The 20,331-nt window shown below is 41.9% G+C and overlaps 2 protein-coding genes across 3 annotated transcripts in view; both read right to left on the bottom strand.

Annotated features, from left to right (window-relative positions):
- Nucleotides 1–4,788: 4,788 nt before the first annotated feature.
- On the bottom strand, nt 4,789–9,994 carry LOC121360838 (adhesion G protein-coupled receptor F4-like). The gene is made up of 7 exons (XM_041480951.1): nt 9,917–9,994; nt 9,503–9,539; nt 9,216–9,376; nt 7,943–8,221; nt 5,892–7,256; nt 4,977–5,018; nt 4,789–4,897 (listed from the first exon to the last, which is right to left on the bottom strand). Exons 1-7 carry the CDS (start codon nt 9,992–9,994, stop codon nt 4,805–4,807), a joined length of 2,055 nt encoding a protein of 684 aa, XP_041336885.1. The 3' UTR covers nt 4,789–4,804.
- A 5,617-nt stretch (nt 9,995–15,611) lies between these two features.
- The window catches only part of LOC121360799 (CD2 associated protein), a 76,577-nt gene continuing 71,857 nt past the window's right edge, over nt 15,612–20,331 (bottom strand). For both annotated transcript variants that reach the window (XM_041480882.1, XM_041480881.1), the window contains 3 exons: nt 19,906–20,090; nt 19,094–19,157; nt 15,612–17,924 (listed from right to left, as the gene is read on the bottom strand). In XM_041480882.1, the coding sequence (XP_041336816.1) occupies nt 17,883–17,924; nt 19,094–19,157; nt 19,906–20,090 (291 nt within the window). In that variant the 3' untranslated portion in view covers nt 15,612–17,882. The remainder of the gene's footprint in view (nt 17,925–19,093; nt 19,158–19,905; nt 20,091–20,331) is intronic.

Genomic DNA, 20,331 nt, shown 5'->3' on the forward strand with positions numbered 1-20,331 from the left:
AGAATGAAAACAAAAATAATCTGCTCCATGATAGAGAACATGTTAGAAACTGTAAACTACACAATTAGCATTGCTCTGCCTGCAGGATACAAATGGGACATCTGATCTAGGGGCAGGGAAGGGCAATACTGGTGAATTTAGAATTTTGACCTCATGGCATTCACAGATTTCTGTGCCAAAAATACATTCCCATCATGCTGTTGGCCTAAACAAAACCACTGAAATGAGCCAGAGAAGGAGGCAGTGCTAGGGGAGCCCTTTCCTGGGAGCACATCCACCAGGGATTTTAGGAGCATCCTCCCTGTGGGGCAGGAGGTGAAATAGTGCTGCATGTCCCAGGCTGTGCTTTCCCCCTGAAATGAGACAACTTTGGAAGGATGTGGCCCTGCAGACCCCGTTTGTGTGGCCACGTGCTCGGCCAGTGCTGTGAGCTATGGGAGGAAATGGGATGTGCAGTGAACTGTGACACCCTGGCAGGGAGGGCACTGGGGGATTTCAGGGCTCACCACTTTGGCAGCCAGGGTGGAACAGCTCCAGCCAAGCTCCTGCACATCCAGGAGTCCAGCTGTCCCACACAACACTGATAGTATTAATTTGTGAAACTGGCAGAATTCCAGCTCTGGTGGTTCCCTCTCCTCAGCTGCAATTAAAGCTGGGCTGTCAGCCCATGGCATTCAGAGAAACACCAGTTTACAAGCCACAAAGGACAGCTACAGCTTTCACCCCTCAAATATATTTATTCATTTAATGCTTCTGCACAGTTTAAGTTTGAGGTATTAAAAATAGAAGTTCAGTTCTCCTCTTCATCCTGGACCATGAACTGATTCTCTGTAAAGCTCCCCCACCCCTGTTATTTTTAAATACCTAAATGACCATAAAGCACAGGGGAAAATACTGATATGTGCCAGGTGCTGAAAATAAGCACCATGCTTCAAACATCCTTTGATAAACAGCAGATGAAACAGATTCCTTTCATGGTGCTTTTGCTTGGGCAGACTCCTGCTGAATTCTCTGGATTCTGGAAGGGGTCTGTTTGATTAAAGGAAGCCTTACCCAAGACCATCTATAAATTCCACTGTTTAACAGACTGGTTTAGCATGCACACAGGTGAGAGGAAGGCAGGTGCTGGGCTATGGTAAGTTTGCTTCAATTGACAGGTGCTAGAAAAAATAATTCAATCATCTCATTAATAAAATGACACCAAGAAGCAGACCTTGGGGTAATGGTCTTTTAAATTTGTTACAGCAGCAGACAGACCCAATTTTACCTCTGTTTGAATAAAGCTCTCCAGTGTGCAGATGGGCTGTGTGAAAGGAGCAGGGATGGACTCCTGCAACAAGATCAGTCACAAGGAGAAGGAGAAGGAGAAGGAGAAGGAGAAGGAGAGAGGAGTCCTGAGGACAAGAAATGCCCCATGGCCCAGGCACAGCTCTGCCCTCCAGATCCTCCTCAGCTTCTCCCACCAGAACATCTGGCTGTAGGTTTTCCAGGGCATTTTTCTCCCTCTTCAATAGAGGCTTGTTGACGACATTAAACTGTGTTATTTTGCTTAAATCTTCTATATTCCAAATGTATGTGCAGTCACATGGGTTTAAGTGATTTCTGACAGGGCATTTATCTATATTTTTGGTAGAGAAGGATAAGTACCACTTGTTAGAAACAATGACAAAATTTCAACTTTATTTTCATATTAAACCATAAATTTATCATGACAGGAGTCAATAGTGCTTCTATCAAGGCCTTCATTAGAAAGGGTTTCTCAGAACAAGGACAGATTTTCTAATTAAACCAGACACCCCATCTCACGTGGAGAAATAATCTCCTTTGTTAGGACATTGCACAGGAGATCTCCATCCATTTGATTCAGCTCTGCTTGCTTTCCCATACCTAAAGGGGGAAACTGAGTATTTGCAGAGTCCTCTTTCTTGTTCATCTCTGTCATTGTCTTGCAGGACAGGAAAAAGAATGAAAATTCTGTCCTGACAGATCAGAAAAGGGCTTTGTACAATTCCTCTGACACACAAGTACAGACATGGAGACAACAAATATTGGGAGGGAGAGAACAAGGCTTCTGCAATGCAGAAACAGAATTGTCCATCAGTCTGGGAGGACAAATGGAAATGATGAACACAGTAGCAACAAATGTAATCAGGTTTGCTCAAAAGACAACTAAAATCAGCTAGATAATGCTCAACATTTGTACATCACATAAAAATGAAATAATTTTAGAACAGCTCCACATACTGTACAGCTCCTTATTGCACTGCCAAAAAAAAAAAAAAAAAAAAAAAAGAAAAGTAGAAAAGAAGAAAGAATTGAAGCACTGAAATGGCACACAAGGACAAACTCTCCTCACAGCAGTTTTCACAAAGGTGAGAAACAAGCTTTGTGTTTCAGCATGTTTCCTCCCAGGGCCGCAGCAACATTGATGATTTCCTGCTCCTGACAGCAGGTTCAGGGCCTTTTCTCTCCTGGTTTTCATGATGCTTCCTGTGGTTGTGCTCCCAGACAGGGCTGTCCGTGCTCTGAGCTGGTCAGGCTCTTCAGCTCCCCTCAAACCAGCATCTCTGCAAGAAGTGCTCCTTTTCTTCTCGCTGGTCAAATCCACTGAAGACAACTGCCCACTGCTAGGACTAGGAGGGAAAACAGTCAGGTCAGATTGTGAGTATCATTGTGGAGGTGGAGGGTCCATTTCAAACAGGAGTTGCCTCAGCATCCTCTGAGAAACACCACAAGGTGGTCACCTTAAAATGTGACCCACAGGAAAGGCTCCTGCAGGTCTGGGGAAACTCAGAGACCTGAGCCAGAGTCTGCATCACCCTCTGAGTGTTTTACATTGAGCACTGAACCCCCAGATACACATCCCACTTTGGGCCCCTCAGTTCAGGAAGGACATTGAGGGGCTGGAGCGGGTCCAGGGAAGGGAACGGAGCTGGGGAAGGGTCTGGAGCACAGGTCTGATGAGGAGCAGCTGAGTGAGCTGGGAAAGGGGCTCAGCCTGGAGAAAAGGAGGCTCAGGAGGAACTTCTGGCTCTGCACAGCTCCCTGACAGGAGGGACAGCCAGGTGGGGTCGGGTTCTTTTCTCATGTAACAAGCAACAGGAGAAAAGGAAATGGCCTCAACTTGTACCAGGGGATTTAGATTGGATGTCAGGAACAATTCCCTCACCAAAAGAGTTGTCATCCACTGGAACAGGCTGCCCAGGGCAGTGGTGGAGTCACCATGAAGTCTCTGGAGGAATTTAGAAGTCACATAGATGTGACCCTTGGGGACATGGTTTAGTGGTGGGTTTGGCAGTGCTGGGTTCACAGCTGGACTCGACCTCAGAGATCTTTTCCAACCTAAACAATCCCACATTTCTGAAGCTCTCTGAAAAAAGACTTTTTTTTTTTTTTTTTTTAAACAATCATCTCAGGTGTGACAAACTTCTCCAGCTCTAATGAGTCAAACCCCATGTTTACACCCAAGTTTACAAAAGTGGATGACTCACATCTTTCCCCTCTGTTATGCCACAGTAAACACCTACACGTGGTTTCTTCCACCCAGGTGAGTGACAACATCGACCCGAATTCCCAGGCACACACAGCCATAGTTTCCACATCAAGTTTTGCCCAGTGAGATCACTCAATATTTTTATCAAATGTTGCTGACTCATGGGATTGGTGACATTTCCACCTGTTGTTTTCAGACTATTATACTGATGGTGTCTTGAAAGAATTTTAACTTTCATACTTTCAATCCTGACCTAACACCTGAGAAGATGTGAGGCATCTTTATTGGATCTTCCTGAATCTATAAAAGAATTGTAATGTCAAATTATTGCACAGTCTCTCCTGCCCCAAATGACCCATTTCAGAGAGGTGGAATAGTTGCCTTAACCCCTCTATTTTCTCCTCATAAACTACATTTGAACACAGAGTCACTGGAAGACCCTCTGCAGCTTTCAATACAAGGATCATAACTGAGTAATAGACTGGAAAAAAAGCAAAGGAATTATTTTTCCCACGTCCAAACTGGACTGACACAGTTTCTTTTGGCAGACAGCAAAAACACTGCAGGTAATTCTTGAGACACCTAAAGGGCACTCCCTTTTATAAATACTGTGTGAAACCACTAAGCCTTGGTACCAAAAGAAATCTAAGGACAACAAACAAAAGTTTTCCTGTAGAGGTAGGAAACACCAGCTCAGTGATGTCAACACTTCAGTTCTGCCAAAGTTTTTGTAGGAAGCTGCTAAAATACAGTTTGTTTCCTTGAGGTTGAATTGCTTTAATTGTTCTGATATTTGAAAGAACCACAAGCTCTCATGAGTGCACATCAATTAGCACCAAAGACACTGGCTGGGCTCTGAGTGGTTTCCATCCCTCAGATGAAAGCAGAACAATCCTCTGACATCCTAAAGCAGCCCTGCTGGCATACAGATCCATATTTTTGTGAAGGCAGCAAACAGGTAATTGTATTGGGATTTCTGATTCCTAATTCTGTTCCTTCCTTATTCAGTGACCTTAAAGTAAATCTAACATGAGGAAAAAAGTTACTGGGACTGTCTAGCAAAAGGGCTTTGACATCTGCAGGTGAAGAGATTGTTTAAAAATACCACTTTTAACTTTGTAACCACAGCAGTAGGTTATGCAGCAGTCACATAAATCTATCAATTGCCACTTCTGATATTCAGAAGCTTAATATCCTGAGCAGACTTTTGAGATACCTGTATGTCCTTCAGCAAGAATTTACATTTCAAACATGTTACATGGTGTAAGATGTCGTGGATGGTTCCATTCTTCCAACATACAAATTGGTAAATTAGCCTTTAATGGGAAAATAAATAAACTTTACCTTTTCCAGACCCCACTTCCGCCTTGATGAAAAGCAGTTCATCCTTAAGGCTTCTCTTGTCTGCAGATTTAAATAAATAATATTAAAGGGATCAATTTCTCAAGGTGTAGAAAATGTTCATATAATCCAGAATAAGTACCTTTCTGTCCAGAAGTGTCCCAAACAACAGGATGAAGAATCCCTAAGAAATTGCAAAAACAGTTAACAAAACCAGCATAACCACATGATATTTCTTAAGTTTCTAGATGTCTTTTCATCAAGGAGAGATCTCATCACCTGTGATTCAGGTAACAGCAATGAACAAAATGGGTTTATCCACCCAGGTCACGTGGGCTCTCTGGGAACATCAGGAATGGATATAAACTGTGATAATCCTGACTAAGAACTGGATGGATGGGTAACAAACCAGGACCTTCTCAGCCCACCCAGTGCAGCCTGATCCAAGAAGAGCTAAGGCAGACTGGGTGTGCAGCAGTGTGTCAGGTAACACTGGGTGTTTATGCTGATGAGCTAATCAAAACCATGGAATCAGCTATGGAATGGAATGGTTTGGGTTGGAACTGACCTTAAAGGACTTCCAGTTCCAACCCCCTGCCATGGGCAGGGACACTTCCACTACACCAGGTTGCTCAGAGCCCCATCCAGCCTGGTCTTGAACATTCCCAGGGATGGGACATCCACAGCTTCTCTGGGAAACCTGGGCCAGTGTCACCTTCACTGGAAGGGAGAATTTTCTGTGTAATTGTTAACTGATAAGGATCAGACCTTTGCAGTTATGGACGTTTACTGGTGCACTTTACATCTAACAGAAATCAATCATGGGGTTAATTCTTCATCCCACTTCAAACCAGACCAGTTTGTCCCATGACCCATCTGCACCTAAAACACCAACCCGGGATGCCTGTGCGTGTGCCATGGGAAAGCACTGAGTGGAAGGGAGAGCTGAGATCCTACTTTTCACACACACCTGCTGCCAGCCCCTCTTTGATCCGGTACCTTCATGCCAGGCTCAAGGTCTGAGCACGCACACTACTCCCAGGTTCCCAGAGCTTACCTGGAAGGCGTTCAGCAGTGCAAACACGACGTGGAAGGCCAGGGAGCGGCTGTCGATGATTGTGGCTAATCCAAACCCCCAGGTGAGGCCCAGCAGAGGTGTCAGAAGGGCAATGTTTTTGCTGGCTCGGATCATGCTGCTCAAATCTTGTGACTTGCAGCCTTCTCCGATGGAGGATCTCCCAGTCTTCACCACAACCACGACCACCACAATGAGATTCATCACAATGATGCTCAGGGCAGGGACAACAAAAGCCAAAAGGGCTTTTGTCTCATACCAATTGAGCCAGCAAGCTCCACTCCTTAAATACCCATTTTTTGGTTCAGTAATAGCAACAGTGAGGATAGATATGACCAAGGGACATCCATATCCAATAGAGAATGCTGCGGCTAAGAATACAGATCTTGTTATCTTAAAAAAAATTAATAATAATCCATAGAGAATTAAGAGGCCCAGGGTAAACATCCAAAAAAACAGGGCAAGGTAGAAAAAGTGAAGGAAAAAAGTGGCTGCCACACACAGCTGGTAGTTTAGGGCTGTGTTGTGCACAATGGCAGCCAGGATGAACAGGACATCAGCGACGAGAAGCGAGGCAGCGATGTTGACCAAGCAGAAGTGGCGCATGTAGGTTATTTCAGTTTTCGTGACGTGCTGCCAGACCACAGCCTCGACGAGGAGGCAGAGGACCAGGCTGAGGATGGACAGGCCCAGGCCCACCCGCGTGACGGAGCCCAGCAGCGCGCTGCGCGGCGCGGCGGGGGCCATGAGGATGGAGAAGGATCTGTAGGTGCGGCGCCGGAGCGCACAGACGCAAACCACGGCGGAGACGTTGTGGGCGCGCAGCTCGCACGCCCGGGCGTCCCAGCGCCGCTCGGCCGAGTGCCACCCCACGCACTGAGCCCCCGCCTGCTCCAGCTTGTTCAGCTTCTCAAAGGTCAGCAAAATGCTCTGGAGCTCCTCTGGCAGCGACACCGACAGCACCATCCCGTTCACAAAAGCGGGGTCCAGCTGGTTGGTCTCCAGGATGGCTCCGAGCGTTGGAAATGCAACGCTGATGGCTTTGGAAGCCCTGGGCAACCTCAGCAGCTCTTCCTCTGGAATCACCACGTGCCCAGTAATATTGCCTGTGCTGTTGAACTCCATGGAAAAGTCAAAGCTCTTTTCTGAAGTGTTTCTGTGTATGCTGTAGCCTTTGGTAGCAATGAAGGGCTCCTGGATACTTTCTGACCCATTTCTTAGGAGAAGTTTCCCGGCAAATAAATTCACTGAGTCCAGTAAAATTGAACCAGCATTTCTGTCCTTTACAAAAGCCCAGTTGGAAATGATGGAGCTGTTCAGAATATGGTTTGCTATCCTGCTGTAGCTCTGAAATAAACAAGCAAAATAGAATTTATTTATGTTAGAAGAAACCAAATATTATTCTCCTGGCAGTGCCTCCAAAAAAGCTTATTTAATTCATGAGTGACTTCTATAAAAGGAATAATCCTTTTGACAATGAATATATTCCCACGACCCATCCCAGTCAAACCCAAACATCTCCTTACTAGAATTGTCCTATCCTCTTCATATCCTCCATCAAAAGGTGATTAGAGAAGTAAATATAAAGCAAAAAGGACACCCTAGTTCTATTCCAGATGCTGACCCACAGTGCAGGTCTGATTTTTACCACCCTGTCTGTATTTCTTCCCCCGCTCTCTGATTTCTGAGTTCATCAGAGAAAGATCTCAGCTGTTGTTGTACAAGGCTGCCTTCCCTACAGTGTCATACTTTAGAAAGTGATTCTTCCTTGTACTGTTAGCCCAAGCCTACAATAGCAGTTCCTGGAAACCTTTGCTTTTCAAGAAATATAGCTCCACAATCTATTTTCATCACACATGTACAAGTCAAAAAGTTTCTCTGACAACAAAATATCCCACTCTGGAAACTCTTTCCAGGTGATCTCCATGTCACCTGCAGCCACCACTTCATGGGACAGTGACCATAAGGACAAAATACTTGTGGATGCTCCATAAAGCTCAGAAGCACCTCCCAAAGCCAATAAAAGTAAATACCTGCATTTTTCTTCTAGTGACATTCTCTGATAGCAGCAGGGAAATCTTCTTTAGCAATTCCACTATATCAGCAATATTTCCTGGGATGGCTGGTGAAGACAGGATATCTGGGATGATGCATGAAAAATCAGCTTGGCAGCTATGATTCCCAGCACCAAAATGTTTTGCTCCATCTCCAGGCTTCCCAGACCCTAGCTTTCCTCCTCCTACAAAAGGAAGGTGTCCTCCAGCACCACCAGCATGTCCTTCAGAGCATGGGAGTTCATTTTGGGATATCCTCTGGAGGGAGGAAATAGATTTGAGAAAATTAATGAAAAGCATGAAAATGAAGCCACAGCTACAACAAGGCAAGAGATGCAGTGCTGGGTGTGCAGAGAAGGTGCCAGATGGACTGAAAACCAGGATCAAAGCTCTCCTGAGAAGAATATCATAGTTATACTACACACATGGGGGCAAGAAGGGGCAAGAACTAAATGCAGTGTCTTATTCCTGAAGTAATTTGATTAAGGACCTTGCAGCAGAGGAGAATTTGTCATACATCATCTGATTATTACACACTTTGGTGTTGTCCTTTCCTCAGTTTCCTCCTGCTGTGTTCTTATCTTGGTTTAGATCCACATGAGGAACACCAGCCAAGTAAACAAGGTAACTTCATTTCTGAATTATGTTTCCACACAAGAATCCCCCAAATTTATTTCCTGTCACCTGATTTAAGATTGTGAAAGAACTAGAGCAAAGTCTGATGAGTAGTGGCTGAGGGATCTGGAAATGTTCAGCCTGGAAAAAAGAAGGCTCAAGGTGGGTCTGTATCACTCTTTACAACTACCTGAAGCATTATAATAATGAGGTGGGGGTCAGGCTCTTCTCACAGGGAACAAGTGATAGGACAAGAGGCCATGGTCTCCAGTCACATCAAGAGAGGTTTAGTTATTAGGAAAAATTTCTGAAATGGTGGTCAGGCATTGGAACAGACTGCCCAGGAAAGTGGTGGAACCACAATTCCTGGACATGCTCAGAAATGTGTGGAGGTGGCACTTGAGGACGTGGTTCAGCAGTGAAATGGTGCTGCTGGGTTAATGGTTTCACTCAATGATCTTAGAGGTCTTTTCTAACCTAAACAGTTCTTGATTCCATGAAGTCAGAGCCTGGTATCAAAGTATTCTGTGTTTCAGGATCCCATCTCCCTTTGCTCAAGACTGAAAGCCCATGGAAAGAGGGTCTGTCTTCCCAAGAAGTTACAAGCACAGGGCAAGGTGCACAACAGCATCCTCACCTGAAAAAGGGACTGAACATCCAGGCTTGCACAAGCATCTGACAGCATCTGCCACTTTCTGTCCTCACAGACAAAGCTTGTCTCCCCATGGAAGGAGGGAGAGCAAGGCTGAATACAAATTGCTCCATTATCTTGGCAGGGAATGAGATTTATACAGGCATCTGGAAAACAAACCAAGCAGACACTGTTACAAGGTGAAAGACAGCATACCATGGTCTGTGATGCATCAGGGGTATGAAGTATTGATAACTAATAACATCTCACAAAGCATTAACCAGGCACTGTACCTTGCTCCTCACCAGCCTTTGATTCGTTACTGAGAACCTGAAAAATAAGAAGTGGAACGTAGAGTGAATGTTTACATAAATAAGTAAAAGATGACTCCTTGGCACAAACCAGAAAAGATTTCAAGAAGAAAATAGTCCTTTTGAGGTCCAGGATGCAGAGCTTGTGGCTCTTTGCTCATACAGACCACCTGAGAACTCTCTACTTTACATGCCTCCATATATGAAACCTTCAGCTGGACCCTGCTACTGAAGTGACACTGAGCTCATGCACAGATCTCAGATGAGGGAGTTGTTTATGATGAGGGTGGTGAGACACTGGAACAGGCTGTCCTGACAGGCTGTGGCTGACCCATCCCTGGAAGTGTTCCAGGTCCCTTGATGGGGTTTTGAGCAGCCTGGTCTAGTGAAACTTACCCTGGGAGTGGTGTATGGCACAGCAAGGAAGAAGTGTACAGCCCAAAAGAGCAGGCAGTAGGTCACCCTCACATCCATCACCACTCATGTGCTGATTTCCTCCTGGAATAAAGACATTAAAGAAATTTAGACATCTCTGTTTCCACTTTTTGAACACAGTCTTATAAGTAAAAAAGCAGTTAAACGTTTGCCAGAGTTAAACCTTTGTCCCTACTGCACTTGCAAGGTGATTTTCAGGCATTCATAATTCAGTTCCTTTACTGAGAATGACTTGTGAACCCCTTTTTAAAAAAAAAAAAAAAAAAAAAAAAAAAAAAAAAAAAAGGAAAAAAAAAATCTGTCCAATGCTGTAAACTGCAAGATGGAGAGCTTATTCATTAGCATTTCAGCCTGTGGGTCCCTTTTGAAGTGATGTAGGACAGTCTCATCTCCACTGGGTCCAGTGCTCTGCTCTCCTTGGGCAGTTCGTGCCACATGAGCTGGAAACGTGGGCACTCAGGGCCCAGAAATTAAAATATGATAAACAAGGGCCAGAGTGAAGAGTTATTTCCTTTGCAGAAGTATTCAGACATCTGTTCCCTCCATGAAGTTTCTCACAGTCCTTAATAAAAGCTGAACATCCTGGGATGCAATTTGTTACAGGCATATTTGTTGGAGAAAAATAATCTAGCAAAGGGAATGAAGGAAAACAATTTGATACATCAAATCTCATTATTAGATGTTAGACATGTTGACATCCAAGGCAAAAGCAACCACTGCTGTGGGTTCAGAAGAATTGAGACACTGATCTTCTATCATCACAAGTATAAGTAGATTAATTTAGTTTTAAAAATCAAAAATAAAATAAAAGTTAGTGAGCTAAAGCGCTAAAGCAAGAAGCAAATGCACAGTGACAAAACAGGATGACAGCTTGATCTCAAGAGAAGGCAACATGAAAAACCTCATCAAATTATCATGCCTTGAGAGGAGCCCCTCAATTTTTCCCCTGACACACAGTGATCAGCACAGATGATGCTGATCAGAAGCAGAAGGGGTTCTGCACTGGGAGAGCAGAGATGTGTTTTCCCATCCAGAGGCTCCAAGCTCTCCCATCTGACAGCATCAAAGGCCCAGGCACACAGCTGGCTGCCCCTTTCATCTGTGATGTTTGTCCACCATGCTCTGTTTTCAGATCTGTAGGGTTTATTACTTAATCATGAAATTACCATGAAGGAGTTCAAATAATGCACTGAATTTCTAAGGTAGCTCTTAAGGAGAATCTCATGCCAACCTCTGAATTCAGCTGTTAATATGAAAAGCATTTTCTGGCTTAAAAGCTAGCACCCACTAGCTCTTCTAAGGAAATAAAATGGATCAGGAGAAACAAAGCAAAATATTCAGCTCAATATTGCCAAAGAAGGGGAGGTGGCTGGGAAACACCTACAGGTTTGGGGTGAAAGGCTGCACCGAATTCCTTTCTGATTTCCGCAGTCATTAAATGTTTATTGTCAGCTCCTAGCCCTAATTCCATTTCACAGCTTGGAATCCTTGAGCTCATCGTGTCTCACCACTAATTAATTCACATTCATTTTGTATTTAATTGCAGGTGGAACCCCACCTAGGGCTGTTACCTCTGAGTGAGGCAGAAATCTGGGACATCTCCAAGTACCTCGGGCTCACCGAGACACCGGCCCCTGCCAGCAGTGGAACACGGAGCTCGCTCGGCTGCATTGTTTGACTCATCTTGGAAACCACCCAGTGCCAGCACTGCAAGAGCCTGCCAAGGCAACCACTGTGCAGCTGGAGAAACTTGGGGCAAAACAAGCAAGGCAGCAGCAAGCCACTGTTCCTTTAGGAAAAAAAACATGGGTATAGTGGCACTGGGCCACATGAAAGCACAAACAGGGAAAGGATTTATCTCTTATCATAAACTATCTACTGCCGATAATCCCTGCCTTTGTAGAAGCTGTAAGCATGATAACTTCTATTCCAGAGGTTTCTGTTCCCTCCATGTACCCGGACACAGGCACACGAGCAGCTGAGGTGTCAATACCCTCTCATGTGAAAAGGAGTTTCCAGTAAGGGGACACTTCCACACCCAGCTCATTGTCACCAGCTGATGATCCTACTTCTCCAGTTCATTCCAAAGCCCTCAAGAGAAGGGAAAGAACAAGGAGAGAGTGGATGGACAGTGGTTACAAGAGAGCAAAGAGAAAAAAAAAAAATACCAAAAAAACAAAGAAACCCCATGAATTCAAAAAGTAATCCCTATGTTTGTTAATGCTCACAGCCTTACGTTAAAAATCCCTTACTCTGACTCCTGTTGGTGTAAAATTGAAGTATCTTGTAAAACTCTACAGAACTATCTTCCTTTCCTCTACCCCAAGCATATTCTTGATTTTAACTACTGGTAGAATGCACTGCACAGCAGTCTGGCCCCATGTGGGCACAGCAAACAGAGGGATCTGTCCAAATAATGATAAACCCCCCAGTGCTGGACACAAAGTCTCTGGCCAAAGGGTCCCTCATCACCTGGAGTCACCTCACTCCCCTGTCCACTGCTCCAGAAAACAAACTACAGCTACGTTTACAGGGAAAGGTGTCCTCCACAAAAAAGTTACAAGCACGCTTTTTACAAAGTTAAGATTTATACTGACCTTCCAATAATTTGTTGAAGAAATATATTTTTCCAAATACTACAAACTTGTAACTTCAACATTTATTAGAAGTATTAAACCCATTATTACAGAACTTAATCTATGGGTTTTAGGGCTTGAATGGCCAGATGGCTTGCTTAAAACTCAATAAACCACCATAACATGATAACCTGGCATTGCTACCAAGCAAGTAAAGGCTGCAGCAGGAGGCTTTATTGTTCACATGGTCATCTAAAGATAAAAAGTAAAGCTATTAATTCTTCAGAATGGTATTATTTGTATTTTTAAAGGAATCATATTTGGAAGGTGTAGCTTTAGGTGAAGCAAGTTCTAAGAGGAGAGTAATCTTTATATGTAGCCATAAGAAAACTCCTCATTTTCTTGAAATTGACAACACTGATTAGAGACAAATTAAAAAACTACAAGGAAAAAAAAAACCCAAAGGTTAATTGAAATATATAATTATATTCACAGATGTAAAGAGAACATAAAATGAAGGAAAGAAGTGTAAAGTAAAAACAGCCTTAGTAATTAAATGCATTTTAGATTACGAATGAACCAATTTCACAGACCACTGGTAATTCTCCAGCAGCTCTGCAATAATGATGTTCTGTGGCAGTACTCACCGTTTTCAGAAGTCTGGGGAATACTGTGAGCAAAGTTAACCCAGCCAGGGATCCCCAAGGTCTCAGATGTGACTCTCTAACCACTCATCTGCTGCCATCCTGCCCCAGTCTCACTCTCACCCAGCCCTGCCTGGGTGCCCTGACGCACTTGGAGATTTCCCATGAAGAAATAATGTTGGGCAGCAGCTGCTTCTTTTCTTGCCTGACTGAATTAAAGCTGAGGAACCTGCAGATGAAGGTATTGCGCTGCAAAATGACAAAACACGTTATAAACACACCCACAAATCTGCCAGATTGCCACCTCTGCCAGGAGTCCACAGGGATGAGTCACACCTGTGGGCTTGGTGCCCTTCCTGCTGCTCTCCTGTATTTCATGGAATCATGGAATGGTTTGGGCTGGAAGAAACCTTTAAGACCATTCAGTTCCAACCCCCTGCCATGGGCAGGGATACCTTCCACTGTCCCAGGTTGCTTTAAGCCTCTTCCAACCTGTTCTTGAACACTTCCAGGGATGGGGCATCCACAACTTCTCCAAACAACTATCTCTTGAAGACTTCAAAACATTAATGATGAAAATCTGGTCAAGTTAATGCACTATCCTTCATAAATGCAAGAGCACACTACTGCCAGCACCTGGTGCAGCTGAAAAGCTCAGTGGGGAAATAACCCTTTCTTCAGGGCTACCCCATCATAAAGAGTGACAGTCATCTGCTGAACCTTGTGCCATGGTCACTGTTGGATCTCTAAATATCACCTCACCTCCAAGAGCCAGATCTCCAATAGCCAGAAATGTACAGCAAGTGGTTTATCACTACAGAAGAGCAATTCCTAACACTCCTCGCACAGGACTGACTTGGAAGAGCTCCGGTCATTATTTTTTTTTTTTTTCTACATTCCTGCAGTGTGTTTGTCAGGAGCTTATGGGGCTTCCTGTCATTTTGTCTGCTGTCACAACTCCAGCCAGTTCTCAGTCACAGGCATGTCTCCAGTTTTCACCTAAAGACAGGTATTATTTACTGTTCTGCTTTGATACAACCAGCCTGACATCAGAATCAAGTAGGAATTTAGTCAGGCATAATCAAGCACAGTCAACACAACCTGGGAAGGTGAAATCACTTGTACTTGATACAATACTAGATAGAGATCAATTGAAAAAATAAAGTAAGAAAAGCTAAAAACTGTATCATGTCAAGGTATGGACATGTTCCAAAGGGCTTCTTGCCCATGTCACCTGGAGCTGTGCTTCTACACACTCCCTGAACCTTTACTGTGATGGCAAAACTGAACGGTCCTTGATTCTCAACACCTCCTCAACATCAAGAGTTCTCTGAAGGACACAAAATCCAGCATCCTGCAGCCCTCAGACACCCACACGCTTCTCCCAGATGGAAGCAGAGTCAATCTGGGCTCCCAAGGGGCTTGGAGAGATTAAAACCATGAGTCCCAACAAAGAGGCACTGCAAACCCTGACCCCAGCACCACCAGTCTGACGCTTTACAAGCTGGTTGGGGTTGTTTGCATTCCTCAGGCACATACAGGGAGGGGTTTGTCTTCTCAGCGCTTGCAAAATCCAATTACCCAAGATCTGCAACCAGCTGTGCTCATCACCTGCTTTCTCAGAGATCAGAAGCATCTCAGGTAACTTTTAGAGCAGCCAAAAGGCAGCTGTGTGAACCTGGGTTCACCATTTCCTTTGGAGAGGTAACAACAGACTTGTGCTATCTTAATGAATACAAGGTATTTATTTAAAAGTTCAACAGATTCAAAAGTTCAATTGCTGTACAATTCAAATCTTGCAATAATCACAGGTTTCCATCAGAAATTCACTTCTGTGTATATTAATGAAAAAAAGCATCTTTGTGGAAAAAATCGAGTACACTTGTAATTTTGCTTTTTTTTAAACTATACCTTGTGTACTACCAAAAGATTTTTAGAGAATCTTAAGATTGATGAAAACCTGGCAGTTTACAAATGCCCTTCTGCTGTTCCATTCTTTATGTGCCTATTCCCTCTTCCATATTCCTATTAAACATGCCATACCCTCAGTTTTCAATTCTTCGCTATATACTCAAGAAGGGATTCAAACATGAATTTATCTGTTACTGAGTGGCAATATTAAATTAAGTCTCTGAAGATGCACAGTAAGGTCAGTTCAATATGGGCCAAGAGGGAAAAAAAAGCAGGGGAATGAATAGATCCTGAGAAGTTAAAAATTCCCAGTTACATTTGCAAAGGAAAACTGAGCTTTCCAACTGTTTGGATCCTAAGCCACCCTGATAATCAGGAGCCAGAGCATCCCAGTGAGATAATGGAAATCTGAAAACTTTAAAGGAGACTATTATAAATACTTTGCTTCCACCCCCCACACTCCTCCTTGGAAAGAATTTAAGGGCATACAAAACAATCTTGAACAGAACTGAGCAGATGCCTGAAGAGGTTTTCAGACTCATTTTATTTGCTGAGTTTGGATAGCATGCATCATTTTACAGCACCGGTAGACAAGTCAGTGAAGCACACTGCTCTCAGGAACTTGTACTGTGGAATGTCTCAAAACCATTACCCTCTCCCCCTCCACTCCAGTACGTAACACTAGCTGAAGACAAGACAGACACACATCAGGGCAACTTCCTTATGGCTACAAATACTCATAGCAGCGACTTTTAAAGGAGGGTTTATTAAATCAAGTCATTGCACTTGGGTCATTTATTGCTATAGCGAACAAAGGCCATTAAATAACAAACACCTCTCATTTGTGGCTTTAGCCGATTGTCTTGTTCTCTTCATCCTCTGCAAGCTCACACACAGGCACAATTTCTGCAGAGCAACCCCTTCCAAGATTTGTTTCGTGCTCCAATCACAGTGAAGAGCTTGTATAACAAAACTGGGTCCCCCATTAGGTTCAATTCTTGTTTTTATCACCTGCTTTACAGGCATAAGTTCCAGGCAAGAGTTGAGTGTCTGATGAGAAGCACATGATTCCTCAAATCATTTGTGATGCACTTGGGCAATTCAAGGTTAAAAGCATTAAGAGTGAATCAGCTTACTACCAATTTGACTAGCAAATATTACTCCATACCTGCAAAGTGTATTGATCAGATTTCAATGAGATTTCATGAACTATTTGAAACAGTAATGGACAAACATTTCCCAATGAACTTTTTGACATTTGTATTTTATGACACAAACTGTGGAAGAATCCCATGGTGTGGAATTACTCTCAAGCAGTAACACTTCCATGTCACTTGAACAAGTGACATACTGAATAATTACTATATTATGACTTCCCATGAAGAGAAGCTTAATTACCTTCTTTTATTGGTGAAGTTGACAAACTACGTGGCATGCTTTTGTCTTTTAAGTTATAGCAGACCTAAAGGAGTTGAGCTGATTAACAGAACTAATGAATTTGACTGACTTTCTAAAGCAGTATGTTTTTTAATTCTTTAATCAGACAAACACAGCAATAAACACCATTGTCTCCCATCACTTTGCATATTATTTGTGTATTATTCTGGTGCAAGTTTTGAGCCCAGGGGTTAAAGATAATGGTAATCCACAAGATCTCAACTTCTTTTCCATAAAGACACCACCTTGGACACCAGTACAATGATGTCAAAGCAATTGTTCCAATCGCTTATTAAAACACAAAGATGTTACTAAGTTTAGAGGTACGCAATATACTGAGAAAGTTTATGGCATAAATATATAAATATTGAGAGCTTTTGAGAGTATCAAAGTTCCAAAGGGATTTATTTGGAGATATATTATAAACAAAACCTGACTATTGTAAAAACAAATCAAGATGCATACTTGAACCACTAGAAAGACTGATGACTTCAGAAACACAGAAGTACAGATGCTGTAACTTGAGGTTTACTCTTTCATGCTCTACAATGTAATATTTTAGGCACAACAGGTTGAGTTGAGACTGGACCCTCCCTTTGTTTCTGTATTCCTTGCATTTTGTGGTTTAACGGTTAATTTTGTCATGATTTCACAATTAAGTCTTAAATCCCTTTTTAATCCAATAGTGCAAGTGACAAACCGTTCTGCTGAACTACTGGAATTAAATCATTCAATCTTTTTACAATGCATAGGAGTTTCACCTGCTTCATTGCACTAACAAATTCCTATCTCATTATTAATACTATGCTGTTCATAACTTGAGTATTCTCACTGCAGACAAGCACAACAGCATAACCCTGGGTAAGACTGCCAAAATTATACAAATTTTATATATTCCCTTTTGCTTGTAGGGGAAAAGTAGTGACTACAATTACAATACAGTCATTCCATCCCTTCCAACAGACTATTTTACAGATTCGTTGCAAAGACAGATCACCCTATTTATAGTATAGATCTCTTTAAAAATTAAGCTACAGGTATTCAATAAAAATCTATTAAGAATTCCCTCTCCTTTCTATACAGATTCAGTAGTATTTTCAAGCAAACCAAAAAAAATAAGGTCTGCAATTCCAGCACAGTAAGAAATAAGGCCTCTTTTATATTGGCAAAAAAATTACACCATTACTCTTTTTTGTTTTCTTATTTTTCTGAATATAAGACTATATTCCTTTTTTTACTATATTTTTTCTTTAAGACTGTAGAACTCCAGAGCATCCATTAAAATGAAATAAGAGTCAGTTCTCCTTGCGTTCAGCTTTGAATTCCTGGCGAGTTAAAAACATTGAGTCCATAACCGTCTCATGTAGACATCACTGCTTTCTTCAATTTTTCTATTTCAAGCTGAAAAAACAAACATTTTGAAAAGAAAGTCATTACTAAGGTAGCTATAAAATTTTCTGAGCTTTCACCAAAGTTATAACCTTTACATTGCAAAGACATGTATTACACCATAGAAGCATCTGACAGTACAGTATTTAAAGTTGATTTGCTAAAAGAACCGGAATTTAAAATAATTAAAAATTTGACTACAGTTCTGGTATAATCTTTTTAAAATTAAAAAAAAAAATCTGACTGATAAATCAGTTTATCTGGATAAACCCTCTCTGAAAAAAGAAGTCAAAGCTGGGTTATGCAATCACCTGACAGGTCCCCACGTAATGCTGCCCCATCACCTGAGAGCAGCTTCCTAAAACAGCCTTTCATGCAAAACACTGTCTGGATTAATTTGTATTTCCTGACACGGACGTAGAGGACACCTGGAGTTGCATCCTCTTCATCTCCACTGCATATTTAAGGCATCTTCATTGATTGCTTTAGAGTCACATTAAAGAGAGACGCACCAGAAGTTTCTCTCATGTGTTTCAAGTAGCTTTGTAGCGAGCAAGATGTACTATTTCACAAATAAAATGCCCTTTTGTACCAGACTGAAATAATTTCCTACAATGAGCTCATCCTATTAACTACCTAATGGCATCATATTGCACTGCAGGTAGTGTTCTTCATCAGTAAATTGAGGAGTGGCATTCATTCATAAGGGAATTTTTCAGATGCATTCTGTTCTTTTGGAAAATCATCCACACTTAATATTGAAACAATTCACCAAAAATTTAGAGAAATTTACTTTTGTTTTTCTTTTGATTACTTAAATTAAATAGGACTTTCAATCTTATAAATGCAAAGTATTAACTGTCCCTCCTGGAACTTGTCCAGTTGGACATATTTCTAGAAAAGAGCAGAATCCAACAGCACTAAACTGAACTGCCACCCCAACCACCACACTTATTGTTACAAATAATATTCCAGAAAAAGAAAGCTGAACTTGGATCTTCTCTATACATCAAAATGCCTCATGAGGCATTCATTTAATCACAAAATAAAACAGCAACACAAAAAGAGACTGAACAGGCTTGTTAAGATGTCATGTTAAGATGTTTCCTGTGACATCAAATCCCAGAACAAAGCCTACACACCCCTGAACTCCCCATGCCCTCCCAAAGCGGTAACATCACCTCCAGATTGCTTCGCAACAGTTTCTCTTCTTCCAAATCCTTCTTTAGCTTTTCCAGTTCTCTCCTAAAAATAGTTAAGATAGAAACAGAAGTTATAAGGGAGGAAAAGAAACTTCACATTACTGAGGACAGGATGCACAGGCCTTGTTTAAATTTTACAAGAGAGATTCACAAAACAAGGCACATGCCCATCAGTGAACAGTTCCTCACATCCGTTGGACCACAAGTTTCCACCATCACTCAGCACTTCTTACCTACTGCTATTCACCTATCCCTAATTTTTAATCCCAGTTTTAAGGAAGCTACTTACACATTTGAGCTGTTATTTAGTATTTAAAGTTGAATTCAAGCTAAAATAACCTAAAATAACATGGCTACTTCTACACAGAGAATATATTACTTAGAATACAAGTCATGTCAATACTGCAAGTACTTATGCACAGTGCTACACAAGGCCTGCACCATGTATTTATGTCATTACCACAAAAAAATAACTACTTTTCCTCACAATGAAAGCACAAACTGTTTAAGAAATACTTTCAAAAAGATGTAATGGATGCAGGAGTGCAAAGTAGGACGGAAAAATGTGTACAAATTCCAAAAATACTCTGACATAAATTTGTACGTATTTAGGACATTTAGTAGGATCAATTTCAACAGAAAATACCACTATTAATTAATAATATGTTATTAGCATAGAATAATTAATATGTTATTGGCATAGAATAGCTTTCTTATTTTAAAGTCTGGCATTGAAGACATTTATAAGATGTTTATATAACCCCTTGCAGATTGATAAAGGAAATATTTACCCATGCTCTTTCTTCAGGGCATCTACTAAACCCATTAAATCATTAATCTGAGTCCTGAGCTCTTCCACAGAAATTTTTTCATCATATGTTTCTCCTTTCAGATGCAGGTCTCCAGGTAAAAAGTCGAGTATGACAGAACTTGGTCTCTGAGATGAAGGTGGAATCAGTGGGCTGAATGCAGATGGCTAAAAAATAAATTGGCAGAAAGGTAAGAAGTAAAATCTTTATGAACTGAATGCTTACAGCACACAGATTGTAGCAGGATGGGAGCTAAATGTGCATAAGTTCCCTTAATTTTCTACATAAAAGGTAAAAAAAAAGGTCCAGTTTGAATGCATTACTGGTGTATATGAGATAGTTACTTTATACAGCTGTTAATTAAGGATTTACCTGAGGTTCTCCTGTAGTCACAAAAAAAAAATTACT

The sequence above is a fragment of the Pyrgilauda ruficollis genome, unplaced genomic scaffold, assembly GCF_017590135.1.
Source record: "Pyrgilauda ruficollis isolate IOZ18807 unplaced genomic scaffold, ASM1759013v1 scaffold54, whole genome shotgun sequence".
NCBI classification, from domain to species: domain Eukaryota; kingdom Metazoa; phylum Chordata; class Aves; order Passeriformes; family Passeridae; genus Pyrgilauda; species Pyrgilauda ruficollis.

Coding starts and splice junctions, on each gene's coding strand:
- LOC121360838 (XM_041480951.1), bottom strand. CDS start 9,994: ATGGATGTGAGGGTGACCTACTGCCTGCTCTTTTGGGCTGTACACTTC. Junction 9,377..9,502: donor AAAGGCTGGTGAGGAGCAAG/GTACAGTGCCTG, acceptor TTTGTTTTCCAG/ATGCCTGTATAAATCTCATT. Junction 7,257..7,942: donor TCACTAGAAGAAAAATGCAG/GTATTTACTTTT, acceptor TGTTTATTTCAG/AGCTACAGCAGGATAGCAAA.